At 56.9% G+C, this 19,647-nt stretch overlaps 2 protein-coding genes across 3 annotated transcripts; one reads left to right on the top strand and one right to left on the bottom strand.

Moving 5' to 3' along the window:
- Positions 1 to 1,515: 1,515 nt before the first annotated feature.
- ZNF526 (zinc finger protein 526) lies at positions 1,516 to 6,274 on the top strand. 2 transcript variants are annotated; one of them, XM_081215681.1, is made up of 3 exons: positions 1,516 to 1,599; positions 3,396 to 3,496; positions 3,586 to 6,274. In XM_081215681.1, exon 3 carries the CDS (start codon positions 3,603 to 3,605, stop codon positions 5,643 to 5,645), a length of 2,043 nt encoding a protein of 680 aa, XP_081071807.1. In that variant the 5' UTR covers positions 1,516 to 1,599; positions 3,396 to 3,496; positions 3,586 to 3,602; the 3' UTR covers positions 5,646 to 6,274. The 2 variants fall into 2 exon arrangements, with proteins under 2 accessions (XP_081071807.1, XP_081071808.1); XM_081215682.1 differs by lacking the exon at positions 1,516 to 1,599 and adding an exon at positions 1,954 to 2,841.
- A 2,406-nt stretch (positions 6,275 to 8,680) lies between these two features.
- GSK3A (glycogen synthase kinase 3 alpha) lies at positions 8,681 to 18,753 on the bottom strand. Its single transcript, XM_081215532.1, has 11 exons — positions 17,832 to 18,753; positions 15,860 to 16,047; positions 14,449 to 14,532; positions 14,169 to 14,279; positions 12,410 to 12,540; positions 12,204 to 12,310; positions 11,152 to 11,249; positions 10,978 to 11,073; positions 10,407 to 10,593; positions 9,970 to 10,062; positions 8,681 to 9,382 (listed from the first exon to the last, which is right to left on the bottom strand). The coding sequence occupies exons 1-11, from the start codon at positions 18,112 to 18,114 to the stop codon at positions 9,309 to 9,311; spliced, it is 1,452 nt and encodes a 483-aa protein (XP_081071658.1). The 5' UTR covers positions 18,115 to 18,753; the 3' UTR covers positions 8,681 to 9,308.
- Between the last annotated feature and the right edge of the window lie 894 nt (positions 18,754 to 19,647).

Genomic DNA, 19,647 nt, shown 5'->3' with positions numbered 1-19,647 from the left:
GTTCCGCGTCTGGGTTGGATCTGGTACCATTTTGCCGGATCGCTTCTGCCGGTGACATAAGCTACAGGGTCCTTAGTGCCCTCACGACCTGTTGAAACTATTTATGTCACGGACTACAGCCCCCTCCTTATCACGACCTAGACGCCCACATTACCACTGCTCCCAGCTGCCCATGGCAAAGGACCACAATCACGACCGTACTGGCTCCGAGTAGCACCCAGGTCCCTTATGATCCGGACTTGGACTCCCCTCCGTTAGACTGCCCCTTACTTCTTTTGGCGACCTACATCCCATCTGTGCCATCTCATGAGCTCGACTGCAATCCCTCCTCATCCAACAGAAATCCCCCATCTATAAGTTCCTTCCCCGATCAAGACCAACACTCCCTCATCTCATCTTAGGAATCAATACCTCCTTCCTGATTACAGTAGGCCCCTCCATCTCCACTGTGCACCTCCTGATGGCGTCCATCAGGACTCCCCCATTACACTCAGACTCCCCCCTCAAGGAACTCTAACGCCCCCCCCCATAACCCCTTCCAATCTCTGCCCTCCAAGGTCACGGGGACTCCCAATAGCACCTCTTTAACCTGCACCTGCCAGTTTCACTCTGGCAAGAGCAGGTCTCTATCAGGAGATTTGGCATCGAGGCTGCATGTCTGAGCACCGCCACCCTGCCCCCACTTACGTGACTCAAGGTCAGGGCCCGCTCGTGCCTTGAGACAAGGCCCCTCCCCGGACCTGTTCCCACCCCCGGAATTATCACCCCTTGGGAAGCGGAAGGCCTGGGTCCTGCCTGGCACTGGCTCAGCACTAGCTCTGCTTGGGCTGAAGCAGTGACCTCCGAAGAGTCCCTTCCCCTCTCCCTGATGGCAGTTGTCACCTATTGAAACCCAATCCTGGGCCGGACACACAGTAGGCGCCCAATAAGTGAATATCATTAAATCAACCAAAGAGGGTGAGGGAAGGGAAAGCAATTTTACAAACAGGGAAGGACTATCTATGTCCATGTTAGATGGGTTAAAGTGAGCATCCACGGTGTATCAGGCCCTGTGCTGACTGCTTTTACCTGTTTGATTTCATCCAATCCCCTCAACAGCCTTTGAGGTGGATGTGATTCAAGCCCATTTTACATAGGAGTAAAAGTGAGGACCAGAGAGGGGAAGTACCCCAAGTATGTTTGACTCCAAAGCTGTGCTCTCAGAGATGCTCTGTGTCTTTAGCTATGAAGTGACAGTTCTGTCAAGGTCTCCCGCCACCCAGTCCACTCCATGATCCTTGCTTTCCAGGGATGTTCAGTTCTCTCCACTTAACTTACAGACTTGGCGGAGGAGCGGCCCGGGAGAACTGCGCAGGCGCTTCTCCGAGCCCGGAGCCCCGCCCACAGGGCAGAGTTGTGTGCGTGGAGAAACTCGCCGAGCCCCGCCTAATCGTCCATACGCAGGCGCAGGAGCGCGTGCTCTCCGCTTTCGGCTCTGATTGGCCGCCGCAGGTAAGGGCAGCGCCCAATGGGAGGCGTGGATAGTGAGGGGGTCCCACACGCCTGGAGCAGAGGGTCTGTGTCAAGAGCGGCGGGGGCTGCAGGAGGCAAGAGAGACGGGTGAGGGCGCCGCGGGGCGGGCCGGGGAAGAGAGAGCTGGGCTTACGGAGAGGGCGGAGGGAGAACGAGGGGGACCCCGGGGGTCGAGGAGCCTTGGGGCCTGCGCTAGGGCGGGAGCGACGCGGAGTGGAAAGAGAGTGCTGTTTCCTCTGTGCCCTGGAGCGTTGATAGAGCGCCTGAGGTGTGCAGGTCCCTACGCTTGAGCTCGCCCGGCCCCCACCGTTTGCAGGGAACTCTCAGGTTGCGTAGTTGATAAGTCTGGTCAGAGAAAAGGGATGTGTCTCAGGAAAGTTGAACTTCCAGGCCCCTGGTGGGCTCTTTCCTGGAAGGACTTCTGTTGGTCTGCTGTATAACAAAAACCCATCCTTCCCCCCACTAATTCACAGTCCAGGATTAGGAAATGGGGAATGCAGACTAGGAAAGTCCAAATATCAGGTCCTTCGGGCCAACTTCTAGACATTTACTGGGTGCTTACTTTGTGTAAGCCTTGCACCAGGCACTGGGCCTCGCTGGAGGGGAGTTCTCTGTTGGGAGTGGGGCTGTAAACGATGCAAAGCCGAACTGTCAGGCCCCTGGTTGACTGTTTCCAGGAAGGTCCGTTATTGAATGGCTTTTGTGTGGCAGGGCCCGAGCAACTCAAAAATTAGTGAGGGAGTTGGAAAGTTTAGCTCTTGGGCTTTTAGTGAATCATTTACTTAAGGAGCACTTACTGGAAAGCAGCTGATAGCCGGGCCCTGTGCTGGGCCTTGTTATTGTGGGAATTCACAGTCTAATAGGAGGGCTGGTCTGGTGGGGAAAGTGGAATGTGCACAAGGACAGTTAAACTCTCGGGGCCACACTTCCTGGAGGGAGCGTAATTCATTCACCAAATCTACTCAGTGCTTATTAGGGTGAGACCTCTGGGAGCTAAACATGAGCAACTTTTGTGTGCAGAGCTGTAAGCTGAACTCCACCTGCCCTCTGGCGCTAACAGATGAGCTGAAGAAGAAATGGAGATGGTGGGGATTATATTTGGAAAATTACGGCTTAGGCCTGCATGGGCGGCAGTCATTTGCTGTAGGGACTCTGAGCCCCTGTTGTGTGAAGGGGCCTGCGCTGGGTTGAGCCCACACCTGTAGAGGGAGAGATGGGGCACGTAGAGGGAAGTTCACAAGTTAAAATCCCTGTCCTTGGTCAGTGGCTTTGTTGGTGACAGCGACCCCTACAATAAATCAGACCTGCCCTGCCGGCAAGCTCAGTCTGGTGAGGGGCACAGACTCTATGCCAAGTTCATGATATCTGCTGCGATGGAGGTGGCACGGGATACCGTAAGAACCCCAAGGAGGAGGGAGTGGCCACCACCCTGTGGATGTAGAGTTTGCTAGAAAAGAAGAGAGAACTTCGTTGGCAGAAGGAATAGCGGCATCAAAGACTTAGGGTTCAAAAACAACGTTTCTGGAGAATTACAAGTAATGGTTCAATCTAAGCTTTACAAAGTACCAGGGACTTTGTGGTCAGTACTCCTTTTAGTCCATTTCACAGATGAGAATGCAGTCTCTGAGAGATGAAGTAAGGGGTGGAGCTCAGATTCAAGCCAAGGGCAGTCTGGTCCAGAACCCATGCTCTTAAACACCTTGCTACACCTCTCTGTGTACAAGTAGGTAGAGGAAAGATGCTGCACAGAGAGGAAACTGCACAGGCCAAGGCCAAGAGACCCCAAAAGACACATTCTGTTCTTGGAAAGGGTGTGACCAGCCCTCTGGGTAAGGAGGGTGGCATCAGAGGCCAGACTGAGAAGGGCTGTCTCTCTTCTGCAGATACCTGGCCGCCATGGGGTGCAGTTCAGCTGCAGGGTCACAGGCTCACTGAAGACTGAGATATAAATATTGGATCCAGACTTGCTGATGGTTAGAGGCTGGTGAGTGATGGGATGGGCAAGGGAACTCCTGAGACATCCCCCCTCCCCTTGAGTTCCTGGTCTCACTAGGCACCCCCTTCTTTCTCCAGGTACTGCCTTTCGCACAATGGCAGAGGTGGTGGCTGAGGCAGCTGAAGTGGCTGAGATGCCAACACGGATGTCACCAGGGGCAGTGCAGATGTCAACACCGACGTTAGGGGAGAAAATGGAGATGTTAACAGAGGTGACTGAGATGACACCTGGGGAGGCCCTTGCCTCATCCCTCTTCTTCCAGTTCATGTGCTCTGAATGTGGCAGCCTCTACAACACACTGGAAGAAGTCCTCTCACACCAGGAGCAGCATGTGCCCACTGTCACAGAGGAGGAGGCGCTCACCACCCAGGACACTGGCCTGGAGCCGGAGCTGGTGCCAGGCACTGAGGATGGGCCTTTCCAGTGCGGTGAGTGCAGCCAGCTCATCCTCTCCCCCAGCGAGCTCCTGGCCCACCAGGATGCCCACCTGCGGGAGTCTGCAAGCCAGATCCAGTACCAGTGTGGAGACTGCCAGGAGCTGTTTCCCTCGCCTGAGCTGTGGGTGGCTCATCGGAAGGCCCGGCACCTTTCTGCTGCTGCAGCAGCTAAACCTCCGGTGCCGCCGCCTCTGCCTCCCCTCCCCTCGCCACCTCCACCCCCGGCTCCCCCCGAAGTCGAGATGGAGCCCTACGAGTGTCCTGAGTGCACTGCCCTGTGTACCACCCCCGAGGAGTTCTTGGAGCACCAGGGCACCCACTTTGACTCCCTAGAGAAAGAAGAGCGCAACGGGCTGGAGGAGGAGGAGGAGGGTGAGGATGAAGAAGATGACGACGAAGAGACAGAGGCCGAGGAAGAGGCAGCAGCGGAGGTTGGTGGTGATGCTAAGGGAGCCGACAAGTCCGCAGCCGGCCGGGCCCAGGGCTGTGGGGATTGTCCTCAGCGCTGCACCTCAGCAGGGGCACGCCGGCGACACCGGCGGCCGTCCCGTGGCCCAGCGTCAGCGGCTCACCCCTTCCACTGCAGCCAGTGCCAGCGCAGCTTCAGCTCGGCAAACCGGCTTCTGGCTCACGGGCGGGCCCATGTTGGTGGCACGCACGAATGTACGACCTGCTCCAAGGTCTTCAAGAAAGCAGCCTCACTGGAGCAGCACCTGCGGCTGCACCGCGGCGAAGCCCGCTACCTCTGCGTGGACTGCGGCCGCGGCTTCAGCACAGAACTCACGTTGGTGGCCCACCGGCGGGCCCACACCGCCAACCCACTGCACCGCTGCCGCTGCGGCAAAACGTTCAGCAACATGACCAAGTTCCTCTACCACCGGCGCACTCACGCCGGCAAGAGCGGGGCACCTCCCGTGGCGGCGGCGGCGGCGGCGGCGGCGGTGGCGGCCGCCTCCCCGGCTCCTGCCGAGCCCACGCCCCCCTCGCTGCCCCCTGCCCCACCCGCCCAGCTGCCCTGCCCGCAGTGCTCCAAGTCTTTTGCCTCCGCCTCCCGGCTCTCCCGGCACCGGCGCGCGGTCCACGGGCCCCCTGAGCGGCGACACCGCTGTGGTGTCTGCGGCAAGGGCTTCAAGAAGCTGGTCCACGTGCGCAACCATCTGCGGACGCACACGGGCGAGAGGCCCTTCCAGTGCCATTCCTGTGGCAAGACTTTTGCTTCTCTGGCCAACCTCAGCCGCCACCAGCTGACCCACACGGGTGTGCGTCCCTACCAGTGCCTGGACTGTGGCAAGCGCTTCACGCAGAGCTCTAACCTGCAGCAGCACCGGAGGCTGCACCTGCGGCCAGTCGCCTTTGCCCGTGCGCCCCGCCTCCCCATCACCGGTCTCTACAACAAGAGCCCCTACTACTGCGGGACCTGCGGCCGCTGGTTCCGTGCCATGGCGGGCCTGCGACTGCATCAGCGGGTCCACGCCCAAGCTCGGACGATGACACTGCAGCCTCCCAGATCACCCCCTCCTGCCCCGCCCCCGCCCCCCGAGCCTCAGCAGACTATCATGTGCACCGAGCTCGGGGAGACCATTGCCATCATCGAGACGTCCCAGCCACTGGCACTTGTGGACACGCTGCAGCTGTGCCAGGCGGCACTGGGGGCCACTGAGGCGAGCGGGCTGTTGCAATTGGACACGGCCTTTGTGTGACACAGCTGAAGAGCAACAATAAAAGAGTTTGGTTGCAGAATCAAGTGTGGGCACCTCTGGGGAGAAAGGGGGCCACGCCCCGGCGAGCCACTCTGGCATCCACCGGGTGCCAGCATTCACCCTAGCCTCTTACCCACTGACTCCTCAGAATGGCCCCACCAGGCGTCACCTTTCTCTGCCTGAGGGGACGCTGAAGGTCTGAGACACGATATGATGTGTCCCGGTCACCCCACTGCGTTGCAAAGCGGGGTTCTCCAAGGCTCTTTGCATCACCCTGGTGCCCAGCAACATCAGGTAACCTTTCCTGAGCCCCAACCGTGTGCCAGCTCTGTGCTGGGCCCTGTCGCATACCTCATCACATCCTCTGCTTGTCCCCCCGGCCCTAGCCTTCTCTGGACTCTGGGCTCGCAGGATTTGGCTCTGCCTGGTGGAAGAAGGCACTTGACTTCTCTGGGCTTCCTTGATCTCACTTTTGACAACGTGGAGGGCAATCTATATGTACCCCGGTATTCAGCTGCAGGTGGGTGATGTTAGAAACCCAGGAATGAGTCAGACATGGGCTCTGCCCCAGGAGCCACGCAGTGTGGTAGGAGGAACACCCACAAATACAGATGGCCTTGCTCTCTGAATGTCTTGTTGATTTATTCAGCCTGGGTGTCCTAAGGCCTCCCTCCCGTGTGCTGGGGGCCAGAGATAAATCAGGCCTCTGCCCTGCCCAGGTGGGGGCAGATGGATCTCAGCCCCAGGACCCTCAGGGCTGCAGCGGGGATGTGCAGGGACAGTAGGATCCCAGAGCAGAGAACAAACCTCCATGGAACAAACCTCCATGGTAGATCAGGAGTCAGAGACTTCCTAGAGGAGTTAATCTTTGAAGAAAAAGTAGAAATCTGCTAGTGGAAGACGAAGAAAATACTCCAGGCAGGCAGCACCGCAAGGAGGGTGAGTTCTTGGTATACTCGGAGGTCGTCCAGTTATTGACAGCTACAATAACAGCAAACATTTGACGGCCCGGCCATGGCAGGCACTGCAGTTAGCACTATACGTGTATAATGATCTCAGCAGGCCTGTGAGGTGATCTCAGTATTATCCCAAGTGAGAAAACAGGGACAGAGACTCGCCCAAGATCTCAGAGCTGGGCAGAGGTATTGGCCAAGATTTGAATCCATGTGGTCCTTTTAGCCCATATCTGTAACTGATACAGCTGTGGACTGATTGTGATCTGAAACCACCGCAGGGGGCACGGGCTCAGAGGAGGAGTCATGGTAACGGGAGGAAAAGTGAGCCATTGGGCTTCCCTGGTGGCGCAGTGGTTGGGAGTCCGCCTGCCGATGCAGGGGGCGCGGGTTTGTGCCCCGGTCCGGGAGGATCCCGCGTGCCGCGGAGCGGCTGGGCCCGTGAGCCACGGCCGCTGGGCCTGCGCGTCCGGAGCCTGTGCTCCGCGACGGGAGAGGCTGCGGCAGTGAGGGGCCCGCGTACCGCAAAAAAATAAACCCAAAACAAACAAACAAAAAGAAAAGTGAGCCATTGTCACAGAGCAGTTGGGGTTTAAGGAGCCTCAAAAGATAAAAAGTCTTGGCAACAGGAAGGAATCCCCAACCTTTTCAAAGGTTACCTGGGCTGACAATCCTTCCCTCTCCAGATGAAAGTAGATGATGTATGGCAGGTCCATCGGGAAGGCTTGTCTCAGGCCTCTGCAGACCAGGGTGTTCAGACAGGTGCAGCAGGACGTGGCTGCGGCTGAGCTGTCTGGGAGGGAGGCTGGGCAGAGGAGGGGCGACAAGGCAGGGAAGGAGGGAGGCCTAGACCTGGGAAGGCCTTGAAAGCCAGGCTAAGAAGTTGGGCAGTGTGGGGGATGCGATGGGGTGAGGGTCATAGGTGGGGTTAGGGCTCCCTGGCATCAGGGTGGGGCAGGGGAAACTGGAGGTGGTCCAGGAAGTAGAGGATGGGGCCAGACCTGGGCAGAGGCCATGGGGGTGGGAGGAGGGTGTAGGACACCCTCAGTGACCTCATGGCCCACTGGGTGTGAGCAGCCAGAAGGGGTCCCCAGGAGCCCGAGGTTAGCCCCTTGGTCCAGACCAGCCCTCCTTCTCTTTACCCAGTCCACTTGCGCTGTGTGTTCATCGTACAAACAAGGTGACATCTGGATGGTGTTGAGCAGGGCGGGCCAGGGTTTGCTCTGGGCAGATGCCCCTGGGGCTTGCCTAAGCAGACAGCGGAGCCCAGATGCTACAGGAACAGTCCCTGAACACCCTCTGGGATATGTTCAAAACTCTGTTCTCCCTTTTTCTTCACAAATGGAGTCCAGTGGAGGACACGTCAGTTGCTCCTGTCCAGGCTCCCTTTTACTTCTAGGGCCTCCTGCCCTCGCCTACCGTTGGCACCATGTGGAGGAGATGCCATTTTCCTCTGCCCATGGCCCCACCACCTGGCCCCAGCATGTTTTCAAAGCAAGAGAAAAAGCCACACTCTGTGACAGCCTTCCCAGGGTTGCCACTTCCCAGCATCCCTAAAGAGGTGGGCCAGGTGGGGCCCTGCTTAAGACGGAAATGAAGGCCTGGGGAACTGCTAGGGTTTGGGGACAGCTCCTCTGCTGCCCCCGTCCATGCCCACTAAGAGTCTCTACCAAGGTTGTCTTGGCCTGAGTGACCCACCCCCCTATCATCCTGTGTCCCCCTGAAGTGGCAGGTAGCTCAGGCTATGAGATAGGGAGCCCTTTGTTCAAACCTTGACTTTGCCACCTATACTCTGTGGCCTTGACCTATCTGATGGCCAGTTCTCTCACCAGTCCGCTGGGAATGACAGTGCTTCCCTCCCTCAGTGGAAGCAGATGATGTGTGCTGCAGTGGATAAGCCAGAGCTAGCTCATCACATGTGCAGAGGAGGGCTGGAGCACAGGAAGCTTGGGCACCTGAGCCAGGGCCAGCCTGGGTTCTTCCCACCCTGTTCCCCTGCCTGAGATGCAGCCCACTCCTGTCCCAGGAGAGCCCCCCAGGCACCTCCCTCACCTCTGTGAAAACAGGTGTCCAGACAGCAAGCAGGTTTTCATGCCAATAATTTATTGAACGGAGGTCTGTACACAGGCAAACCTTACTGTGGAAACTAAGACATCAGGAGCTCCCCCACTGCCCCTGCCCTCCAGGATGGGGAGAGGAGGGAGGAGGCCTTAGGGGCAGAGGACAGGAGCGGGGGACACAGCTGTTGGAGGGGAAAGGGCCAGTTTGGACGGTGCGAATCGACATTTTCTTTAAGAAAAAAATTATAACAATCTATTTACACCCGGGGGCCAGGGAAGGGAAGAGGAGGAGAAGGGCTGGTCTGGTTCTATTTACAAGGGATACAGGAGGGGAGGGGGGTTGGAGGAGGCGGAGACCTGGGGGGAGGGGAGGGAGCTGAGGGGGTAGGAGGTCCTCATGCCGCCCGCCCCCCTCCCCGCCAATCCCCCGGTCCTTCCTTCTCTTCCCTCCCCACAACCAGTTAAAATCCTCTTAAAAAGCCCACCACAGGGGTGAGGCTGGTGAGGGAGGGACTGGAGGTGGGGATAGGGACTCATTTACCTCTGCCCTCTAGTCTAGGGGCCCGGTCAGGGCAGGAGCTTGACAGGCTATGGCCCCCCTTCCCAGCCCCACTGGGGGCTCCCAGATGGAAGGGTAGTTGGTGGCGCCCTCAGGAAGAGTTAGTGAGGGGAGCTGTGGCATCGGTCGACTGCCAGTCCGGGCCGGTCTGAGCCTCACTTAAAGCTGAGGGGGAAGGAAGGAGCAGACAGTTAGCCTTTGCCTTTTAGCCGCCCCCCACCCCCAAGAGCAGGAAGCTGGTGTGAGATGCTACATTAGAAATGGAAAGCTGTCACTTTAGGTCTAGGGTTGCAAACTCAAATGCCAAAGGGCCAGGTTGGTCATTGAGTGACTCACCAGAAAGCCAGGCCCCACAGAACAGGGGCAGCTGGAACTCAGCTCCAGCTGGTAATACTGCCCTGAGCAGAGGCAGGCCCACTGCTGCCCAGTCTTATTTTCTTCCCCAAGAGAAACAGGAAATCTGGATTTGCACATAAAATGGCCCCTGTTTTTTACTGAATGAGCAACAAATTTAACTTTTTGTTTGTCTGTGCAGGCTAAACTTATGTCTTTGGTTTTCCAGTTTGCATTTAAACACAAATACAGGCAATAATGCCTCACAAAGGTGGCCATTCACATGTAAAATACGCTTTCTGTCAGAATGTCTACTATTTTGCAGGAAACGCAGGGATTGTGAGAACAGAGAACAGACCCATCCCCACCCTGGGCTGAGAAATGCAGCTTTAATGCTCAGAAGATGGCCCCCAACTTACCTTGTGAGGATGGGGTGAGGGAGGCAGTGCCCGCCGGGGACCTCAAGTGAGGAGGGATGAGAATGGCGTTGAGAGATGGTTGGATGGTGAGTTCTAGAGACAGGAATGGACATGCCTAGTCAGGGGACAGGGCACCTGGAGACCCAGTCCGGGTTAGAAAGGGGCACCAAACAGGGACCCAGCTCTGGGCAAGGCCAGTTGCCTGGGACACACGTAGCCACTGAACACTTTAAATGAAAAACTGGCAAGAGCCTAACACAGGAGATTGCAGAGCGCAGATGAAGTCGGTCTGGGTCTCCCGGAATCGGGGGCATTTCCTAAGCCCCAGGGGCTGCCTTGCAGCCCACCCTCAGCTCCCCACTCCTGTCTTCAACATCAAGCTCTTCACAATCTTTGGCTGCCCCTCCAACAACCCAGATCCCAGGCTGTGCCCTCACCGCCAGGACTGAAATTGAAGAGAGGGGGAAGCGGGCGGTTGTTGGGGAGCTGGGTTCCAGGACATCGCAGTTCATCAAAGAAGCTGTGGGCACAGGCTTCCAGCGGGGAGAGCCTCGAGGACGGTGTGTACTCCAGCAGGCTAGAGCAGAGTGCGATGGCCTCGGGTGGCGTTCGGGACTTGAACACCTTGGGGGGTGGAGGGGGCAGAGGTGACAAGGGTGAGACGCCCTGGGCCCTGGTATACTCCTGCCCACCTCCCACAAGCCCACTTTCCACATGAGGCAACTGAGGCCCGGCCTCTGAGGGGAGGTCAGTTTGTATCAGATGAGCGACCCGCTCAGGTCCCATGACTGTATGGGCCCTGCTGTGAGCGTGTTTCCCACCAGAAAAACGGGGCTCTTGCCTTTACTGTGGGTCCTTGACTTTAGAGTATGGGAAATGCCATAAACTTTGAAATGTGATGAAAGTTACTGACCCACTACTGAGCCATGACTCTAGCCAGGTCCCCAGACCGGTTGGCCTCCAATGGGGACCTCAGCCACGCTGCCTGAGCCCCTAGCCCTGCCCCACCTTTGTCCAGGGGTGAGCTTTAATCTGGGGGAACTTGAACTCCGTGTAGTTGGGGTTCATCTCTCGAATCTGTTCCCGGGTTGGTGTTCCCAGCACCTGTAGGGAAAGGGAGCGGTCTGAGCCAAGGCCCTTAGTGCTTAGCCCAAACCCTGCCCACCCTGGCCCTGCCCTCACCTTGATGATCTCCACCAGCTGGTCTACCCCACTGTCCCCAGGGAAGATGGGCTGGCCCAGGAGGAGCTCGGCCAGTACGCAGCCAGCTGACCACACATCTGAAGAGGAACGGGGCAGGGTCAGAGCTACCATGCCCATCCCCTGGCATACATTTCTATCCTTCACGGTCATCCCGAGAGATGCCAGGGAGCCCCATTTTCTCGGCTCAGAGAGGAAGTGCCTTGCTCAAGGTCACACACAGCTTAGGAACATAGGAGCCTGACTTCGAACCTCCAAGTCTACCTGACTGCACTGTACTCTCCAACCTAGATGTTTCCATTGCCTCTCTCCACTCTGTGACCCCAATAAGCCTTTTCTCTGCCTCTAGCTTCAGAGGACAGATCAAGAGGCCAAGAACAGGTACCTGTGTTCTTTGGGCCTCAGGAAGGTAAAGCATTAAGTGGGCTGCCTTACTCACTTCTGGCCTCTATCCTGCCCTTGGGAATAGCTATAGGCCGGTAGTCACCCCTCCCTGGTCTGAACCTTGACCGCCACAGCACAAGTTCACATCTAGGGACCGTGAAGTTTCCTCACACTGCTGATGACTGTTCTCTTCCAAACACTTTCACACCCTCTCCTGATGCCTGGAAGTCGGCGCTGTCATCCCCAACAACAGGGAAGGACATGGAGGCCCTGTGAGCAGGTCACACCCTCACGATGGCAAAGCCTTACCTCCCGGTTCCCCCAAGGTCACCGTCAGCCCCTCCCCCTGCCTGAGAAGAGAGGACTGACTGGGAGGTTCCAGAGCTGGTATGGACTCTGGAGTCAGGTCACCTTTCAAAGCCCAGCCCTGCCCAGTCCCAGCAGTGTGGCTGCGGGCAGGTGGCCTCACCACTCTAAGCTTCAGACTGCTCAACTGTAAACTGCACATACCACAGCATCACCCTCCTAACTTGGAGGACTGGCTAAGAGAACAGACGTTAAGCTTTATCACCGAGCCCGGCAGACACACAGAAAGAACTCAAAAACTGCCATGACTGCTATTCCCACCCCCACCCTCCCTCAAATCTGACCGATGGATGAGGTGTAATCGGTGGCTCCGAAGATCAGCTCTGGGGCCCGGTAGTAGCGAGAACAGATGTAGGAGACGTTGGGCTCTCCTCGGACCAGCTGCTTTGCACTGTGGGAGGATATGCGTAGGCAGGAGTCAACACAAGCCAAGGGTCGGGATCCCTCCTCGCCCCCTTCAGCCACCCAGCACAGCCCGGGTCAGGCCCACCTGCCAAAATCGCAGAGCTTGAGGACGGCGGTGTCGGGGTCCACCAGCAGGTTCTGGGGCTTGATGTCGCGGTGACACACACCCTGGGAGTGGATGTAGGCCAAGCTCCGGAAGAGCTGGTACATGTACACCTGGGGCAGGCAGGGGACAGCAGAACTCCAGCCCAGCTCTCCCCGCAGAGCACAGCCCTGCTCCACCATCTTGGCCTGAAAAGCCCTTCCACCCACTCTCCCTGACATGAAAACAGTTTGCTGCCCCTTGGTTCTCAAACTTTAGCGAGCACCAGAATCACTTGGCGGCCTTGTTAAAACAGGGACTGCGGACTGCTGGGCCCCACTCTCAGAGTTTCTGATTCAGTAGTTCAGGATGAGGCATTTGCAACAAGCCCCCTAGTGCTGGTGCTGGTCCATACTTTGGAAACCATTGCTTCGAGCACACACTTCAGCAGAAGCCTGATGAATAAGACAGATACATCAGGAAGGCCTTCTTTCAAAGCAGGCTGGGGAGCCTCACCAGAACCACCGGCTACAGGAAAGGCTCAGCCTCCTCTGCCCACCAGTCACAACCACCCACGAGCCAGCCCCTCTCCAGCTGGATTTTCCTGCCACCCTCTTCCCTACTGACTAGGACGTAAGTGCCAAAAGAGCAGGGATCTTTGTGGTTCCATCCCTGCTGCGTCCCCCAGGGCCTAGACCAGTGCCTGGCACATAATATCTGCTCAGGGATGCTTCCCGGGCCCCCTCCTCCTCTGTTCCCAGTGCCCTCGGCCAGAGATGCCACTTCCTCGCCCTGTGCCTGGGCTCCTCCCAGAAGACGTCCTTGATCCTTCTCACTCCCTGAGCAGGCAGGGCCTCCTCTGTTCCCAGAATCCCCTGTGCTCCTTCCAGTATGGCAGTTGCTAGTGGTTTTACAGTTCTCTTGTGATGACACCTGTCTACCCTGTTAAACTGAGAGCAAGGCCTGGGCCTCAGTCAGCTGGGCCTCTAGAACCGCTCAGTGCTGGCCCCGGAACACAGGCAGCCATTCAACAAACCACACCGCTGCCTCCCAGGAAGCGAGGTCCCACAGCTCCCACCACTGGTAGAGCCCCAGGGCTCACCTAGGCCTGAGGTACTTAAAGCTAGCGGGAGGAAAAACGGGGCCCCACGCAACCTCCGACAAACTCGCACCCAACCTCCGCCTCCCAATGCAGCTGGCTGCGCCAGCCTTGTTCTCCACAGCGTCCCTAGGCCCATTCACTCATCCATTCGTTCAAACACCTCCTTGCGGATAGTAACATACAGGGCACAGCGCCAAGCACTGGGGAATAAGCCTGCACAGGTGATGAATGAAGACTCATGCGTTCCTGGCTCTGTGGACACTAACCTTCCTGCAACCCTGCCTCCTTCCCATCACCCCTCTGCCAAGGCTCCAAAGGCCAAGACTCTGAGCTCATCATCTCCCCTCTGCATTCTAGGTCCCCACCTCGATTCTGAGCTAACTCCACCAACACTAACCGGTACTAATGGGCTCCCAGTATGGACCCAAGCAGCCTCCCCAGCCTGGTCAGCCTGCCTCCCTGATCGAGTCAGGCCTTGGGTTGGGCTGCCCTGCCTTTGGCGCGCTCCATCTCTGGGGGTATAGGGACAAGGGCAGGGAATGTGAGGCCTCCAGAGACCAACGTAAACTTGGAGATGAGGGAACCCACAGAGGCAGGAGTGTCTATCCGGAGCTCCTGGCTTTGTGGGCCTGGGCCCCAGCAGCCTGCCTGCCTGCCTACCTTGACATAGATGATAGGGATGGTCAACTTGGCCTTGGTAAAATGGCGGGCCACCCGGTACACCGTCTCGGGCACATATTCCAGCACCAGATTTAGATAAAGCTCGTCTTTCTGCAGAGAGCAAAGGAGAGGTGTGGGGCATTGTGAGAAAAGAGCAAGGAACGGGGGGAGGGAAGGTTCGTGGGGAGTAACGGGGGAAGAGACCAGCAGTCATGAGGAAGGCAGGCAGGCAAACGGGTGGAGTCAAGGTGGAGGACCCCTCCACACGCTGAGGTCTCACCTTCTCCCCACTGGAGTAGAAGAAGTATCTCAGCCTCACGATGTTGCAGTGGTCCAGCTTGCGCATAATCTGCAGCTCTCGGTTCTTGGGGCAAAGGAAGGCAGCCTCAGAAAACCACCAGCTCTCCCTGCCTCCCCTCCCTAGCACCCCTCACCACAGCTCTAACCCCCCACTCCTGCCAACAGAGCCAAGCAGCTGCTCCCTGTGTCCCAGCTCCAAGGCCCCATGGCGCAGCCCCTAATTCCTCACCCCCAGCCCACTCCCCTCACACACAAGCTGTGGGCTAAACTCAGACCACTTCTATGTGCCTTCTGCAGCCTACTTTTTAAAGATGTTTGATTTTTTGCTGAGATTCGCCAGTCAAATGACTTCACATATAATCTAAGTTTTTCAGCTTCTCTTTAAAAATCAGATGATGTGGCCACATGAGGCCCACCTCCCTGCCTGGCGCAAGCAACAACAGACAGGAAGTGGCCATCCAGTTCACCCTGGTCCCCACTCCTCCCCACTGCTTTCACTAGAGGCATCTGAGCCCTTGGACCCCGGCTTGGTTCCAGAGTCCCAGACTCCAGTCTTCCAATCCTTATCTTCCCAATGGGGATCCAGCCTCACCCTCTTCCCAGGAGACCCGGTCTCGGCATTCTTCTCTGTTCTCTATTCCCCTCAGGGCCTCAGAGCTCCCTATCCTCAGATCCCTCTCACTTCCGGGACTCAACTACAATCAAATTCTGAGCAGCTCCCTAGAGCCTCCCCTGAGAGTCCTCACTGCCCGGGACCTAGGCTCTGACCTGGTTCCCTTCAGCCTAGTCTCGGTTCTCCTACATCCAGAGTAGCCTAGGATCCAAAGGGCCTCTACTAGCTCACAGGGCACCTCTGTATGAATGAAGAAAGGGTACTCCTTCCTCAGACAGGATAGAGCCCCAAACCAAGGCACGTGCGGCACAGGCGGGACGTCTCCCTGCACCTGTCAGACCCTTAGGGCAGAGCTTGACCTTCGCAAACATACTCATTAGCCCCACCAGCTTCCTTTCTCCTCCGGGCAGGGGTGTAACTTAATGGTTACGGTGAAGGGCTTGGGAATCAGATTCTAGTCTTGACCTTGGGCAATTCTCTCATCTGAGTCTCAGTTTCCAGTTTCTGCTTACTTAGAATGGGAATAACAACAGTACCTACCCTCAGAGAATCTTTCCATAAGTTAAACTCACCTATAAAGCACTCACAGCAAAAGCCCAATAAAAGTCAGCCCTGGGCTCTCCTGGAATCCACATTCCCATCTTCCACACACCTCACTCCCTTCTCCTCTGGCCCAGGCTCAGACCCCCCGCGGAAGCCCAAGCCCAGCACTCTTGCTGGAGTTCTCTCACCAGTCACGTGCAGTCAAACCTCCCTGTCCCCGTTCCCCCCAGGCTACCTTGAACCTCTTGTCCTGGAGAACCTTCTTGATGGCCACCAGTTCCCTCGTGTCTGCCAGCCGTGCCTGGTACACGACCCCAAACGAGCCACTGCCAATCACTTTGATGTCTGTGTAAGCCACCTCCTGGGAGCGCTCTGGGCCTTGGCCTAGAGTGGCTACCACTGTGGTCACCTTCCCACTGTCACCTGGGGAGCAAAGGGAACACAAGATCTACTGACCTTTCCCCTCTGGCCACCACCCCATCGTGGGGCTGTGAGAGGGAGGGGAGTCACTACAGGAAGCTCATTGCGGGGGTTCTTTGTCCCTTCCCCAATCTTCAAAGATGGCTACTGGATGCCTCCCAGTGCCCTTTCCGCCCCTCTACCCTTCATGGAACCCCAAATCCTGACTCCTCCCATAGGGGAGGATACTGACACATAAAACCTCTTGCTGTTCAAGGGTTGGTGACCCCTAATTTCCGCTTCTAGTAAGCAGCAAGTCACTGGTCCCTCCTGATCTGAGGAAGCACCGACACTGCCAGATGTTGAATTCATCCACTACGAGCTAACTGCCTCCTGGTCTCTCCTCACTGGGGAAAGCCTGACCTAACCTCCTCTGCTTGAGAGCGGTAACCCTGAGCTAGTTCTACTGTAGGAAAGCACTAACCTGTCTCACAGCTCAGGGTATAGTGATCTCTTAAGTCCTCCCTAAGTGGAACTGGTAACTTCACCACTGGTTTCTGGTGACAGAAATGAATGACTCCTCCAGTAAGTGCTAGTGCCCTGACTCTCACGTTGGGGGGACAATTAGCTCTTACCCAAATACTTTGGGGCTAGAAAAAAGCACTGGCCTGACCTCATCTGTGAGGTCCAGAGCCCCAGACCCCATCCTGTGTGTAACTGGTCCCTAATGGACAAGCACTTAATAGTGAGCATGGTGAACCTGATCTCTATCATCAGGCGGCTATCCCAGCCTCAGGGCTTTCAAGGAAAGCTGTAATTCCCAACTCCATTCTATAAATGGCAACAAAATTTGGCGGCATTCTTGGGGGATAGTGATCCCTCTTCTTTGGGTAACTGATGAAAGGTTCCCCAAAGAAAAGGGGTCAGTGATGAATCAAATCCATTCTGAGGGGCCAGTGACACCATCTTTTGGAGGGAGATGATCCTACATAGCTATTTTTCCAGAGCCAGTGACATCATTCCTCAGAATAATGAAATAGGTATAACTTCACATCCCTATTCTATGGGGTGGAACTGGGACCCTCCCCTGCTCTCATTCCATTTCTGTGAAAGGAGACCCACTGACCCATCTTTTTTGAATAATACTGACTATGGACTTGGTCTGAAAACTACGCTGACTTCCAATCTATCCTCAAGAAGCAGCAATCATTAATTTCTACCATGGGGGTAACAATTCTACATATTACGGACAGGTAATGACAGTAGACGTAGTCTTTTAAAACGGAAGGTGACTATGTACCAGGTTTGGAAAGCTCTGCCCCTGTTCTTTGGGGACACAGCAAACCCAGATCGCTGCTTCTAAGTGATATTCACTCCAAATCCCCATGCTCTGAAGGGGAGCACGTTCAGATCCCTCCTTCTGGATGGTGATGATCTTATTCTTGTTCTCTTGGGAAACAATAACCCTTAAGCCCCATTTGCAAGCGACAATGACCCCTGATCCTGTTCTCGAATGATTGGCAACATCGGATCCCTGTTTTTAAGGCTCACGGACCCAAGACTTCGATACTGGAAGAACAGGAACCTGTGACCCCTGTCTCTTAGAGGATTACTAAATCTAATTCTAAACTCCAAGTGATGGTAACCCCCCCAAACCCCTTTCTTTGGGATGGGGGAGAGCTCAGATCCCAGTTTGGGGAGGCACAGTGACCTCGAGTTCCTCTCTAAGCATAAAGAAAAACCTGGTCGACGTCTAAGTGACTTCAGGGATCCGATCTCCACCCGCCACGGGCGACGCTAGTACTCACGGCCCAGCTTCACTCCGGGCGGCGGGAAGCTGGTGCCCGCACCGGGGCCGCCGCTGCCTCCTCCGCCGCTGCCGCTGGGACCACCCCCGGAGCTCGAGGCCCCCACGCCCCCGCCCATGGCTCCGACTGTCGTCTTCCCGCCGCCGCTGCCGCCTGGGCCAGAGGCCGAACCCCCGGGGCCGCCACCGCCGCCGCCGCCGCCGCCGCCTGGCTCCGCGAATGAGCTGGTCCGCGCCCGGCCCGAGCCCCCAGGGCCGCCCCCCGAAGGCGCGCCACCGCTCATGGCGCCGAGCGCAGGCCCAGGCCGCGGGGCTCGGGCTGCCCGGGTTGCCCCCGCCGCTGCCGCTGCTGCCGCCTCCCCCGGGCTCCGGCCTCTTCCAGGCCGCGCCGCTCGGGCTCCGGCTCCGGCTCCGGCCCAGCGCCCGCCGCGCGGCACGCCGGGAGATGCAGTCCGCCGGCTCTGCGCGCCGCCGTCGCCGCTGTCGGCCCTCACAGAGAGCCGCGCGGCACGCCGGGAAATGGAGTCCGAAAAGACCTCAGAGTGGACCGCGGGGTTGATAGGTCGCTCTGCACCTCGGGGAACACAGTCCTGGGCAATAAGTTGGCCGACTGTGCCCACAGCGGACCCTGAGGCACTTTCGGAAGTAGGATCAGAGTCGCACACTCACTCCATTGCGGCAACCGCGCGTCCCTAGGTGTGGCTCAGAAATGTAGTACTCCTTCAATGAGCTGTGTAGACGTGATGCAATCCGGGAAACGCAGTCCAGTCGCTCACTTAGTATATTGGCTGTATGCCGACCAGCGCCAGGTGCACTCTGGGAAATTGAGTCGGAGGCCGCGGACCCGCCGCAATCGGACCGTGAGGCAAGCCGGGAAATGGAGTCATCGCCACGCCCTCACCGCATTGCAGGTGTGAAGCTACTCCCAAAGCACGCCGGGAAATGGAGTCCCATGTGATCCCTAAGCCCCAAGTGGCTACTGCAGTTCCGGAGATAGGCTAGGAAATGGAATAGCATTCCTCCTCCCTTGTTCGCTAGGCCGCAGTCCCCGCTGGAAAATGTAGTCAACACCGAGGCTTCAGAGCAGTTGCTACAGCGAGCCCTTGTGTCTTCTGGGAAATGGAGTTCAAGGCAGCCTTCCCACTGACTGAAGGGGAGGGATCTACCATGATCCTGAAGCATGCTGGGGAATGGTCCAGACCGGATCCCGACCCTTTGTGAGACGAGACTGCAGAGTCTTGCCGGGAAGTGTAGTCTAATAGGTACCTTTAGGAGAGCGTGGGCGAAAGGTGAACGACAGTAGTAGCCTAGGGGAGACTGAAGAAAGTTTCAACGCCTCCTGCCCCGCCGCCAGGTCCCAAGAAACAGCCGAAGTCTATCAGGGGCTGCTGGAAAATGGAGTGCAAACACTCCAAGTTCCAAGTTTCCACAAATCCGGAAGGAAAACCCTCCCCGCAAACGATTTAGGAAACAAAGTTTCCGGTGGTTTCTCAGGACAATACAGTCTTCGGATACTGTCTAGCTTTTTCTAGCAATGTAGGTTGCACCAGCAGGCTGAGCCGAAGTTTGAAAGTAACGAAAACAGAATTTTTCTTGGACCCCCATTAAGCTTTTTGCATCCTCACGCTTCCTAAATCACAGGATCCTGAAAGGCCCAAAAGAAGGAAGCCGGCTGCTAGGAGTAGCCTTGGGTTTTGTGCACGCATTATATCGCCCCAGTTATCCATTCATACCCGGAAGGACAGTAGCCCCAAAGCGCGCTGGGAAAGAGTTCGTGTGTGAGTGTGTGTGTGTGTGTGTGTGTGTGTGTGTGAGTG

This window comes from Mesoplodon bidens (assembly GCF_964165515.1).
Source record: "Mesoplodon bidens genome assembly, chromosome: 18".
Lineage (NCBI taxonomy): Eukaryota > Metazoa > Chordata > Mammalia > Artiodactyla > Ziphiidae > Mesoplodon > Mesoplodon bidens.
This window is presented reverse-complemented; position numbering and strand designations above follow the sequence as displayed.

What these genes read in the sequence shown, in the direction of transcription:
- ZNF526 (XM_081215681.1), top strand. Translation starts at nt 3,603, where the DNA reads ATGGCAGAGGTGGTGGCTGAGGCAGCTGAAGTGGCTGAGATGCCAACA.
- GSK3A (XM_081215532.1), bottom strand. Translation starts at nt 18,114, where the DNA reads ATGAGCGGTGGCGCGCCTTCGGGGGGCGGCCCTGGGGGCTCGGGCCGG. An exon ending in TCTACTCCAGTGGGGAGAAG is followed by an intron (nt 14,280 to 14,448) that starts GTGAGACCTCAG and finishes TGCTCTCTGCAG; the next exon opens with AAAGACGAGCTTTATCTAAA. An exon ending in AGCTGGTGGAGATCATCAAG is followed by an intron (nt 11,074 to 11,151) that starts GTGAGGGCAGGG and finishes CTTTCCCTACAG; the next exon opens with GTGCTGGGAACACCAACCCG.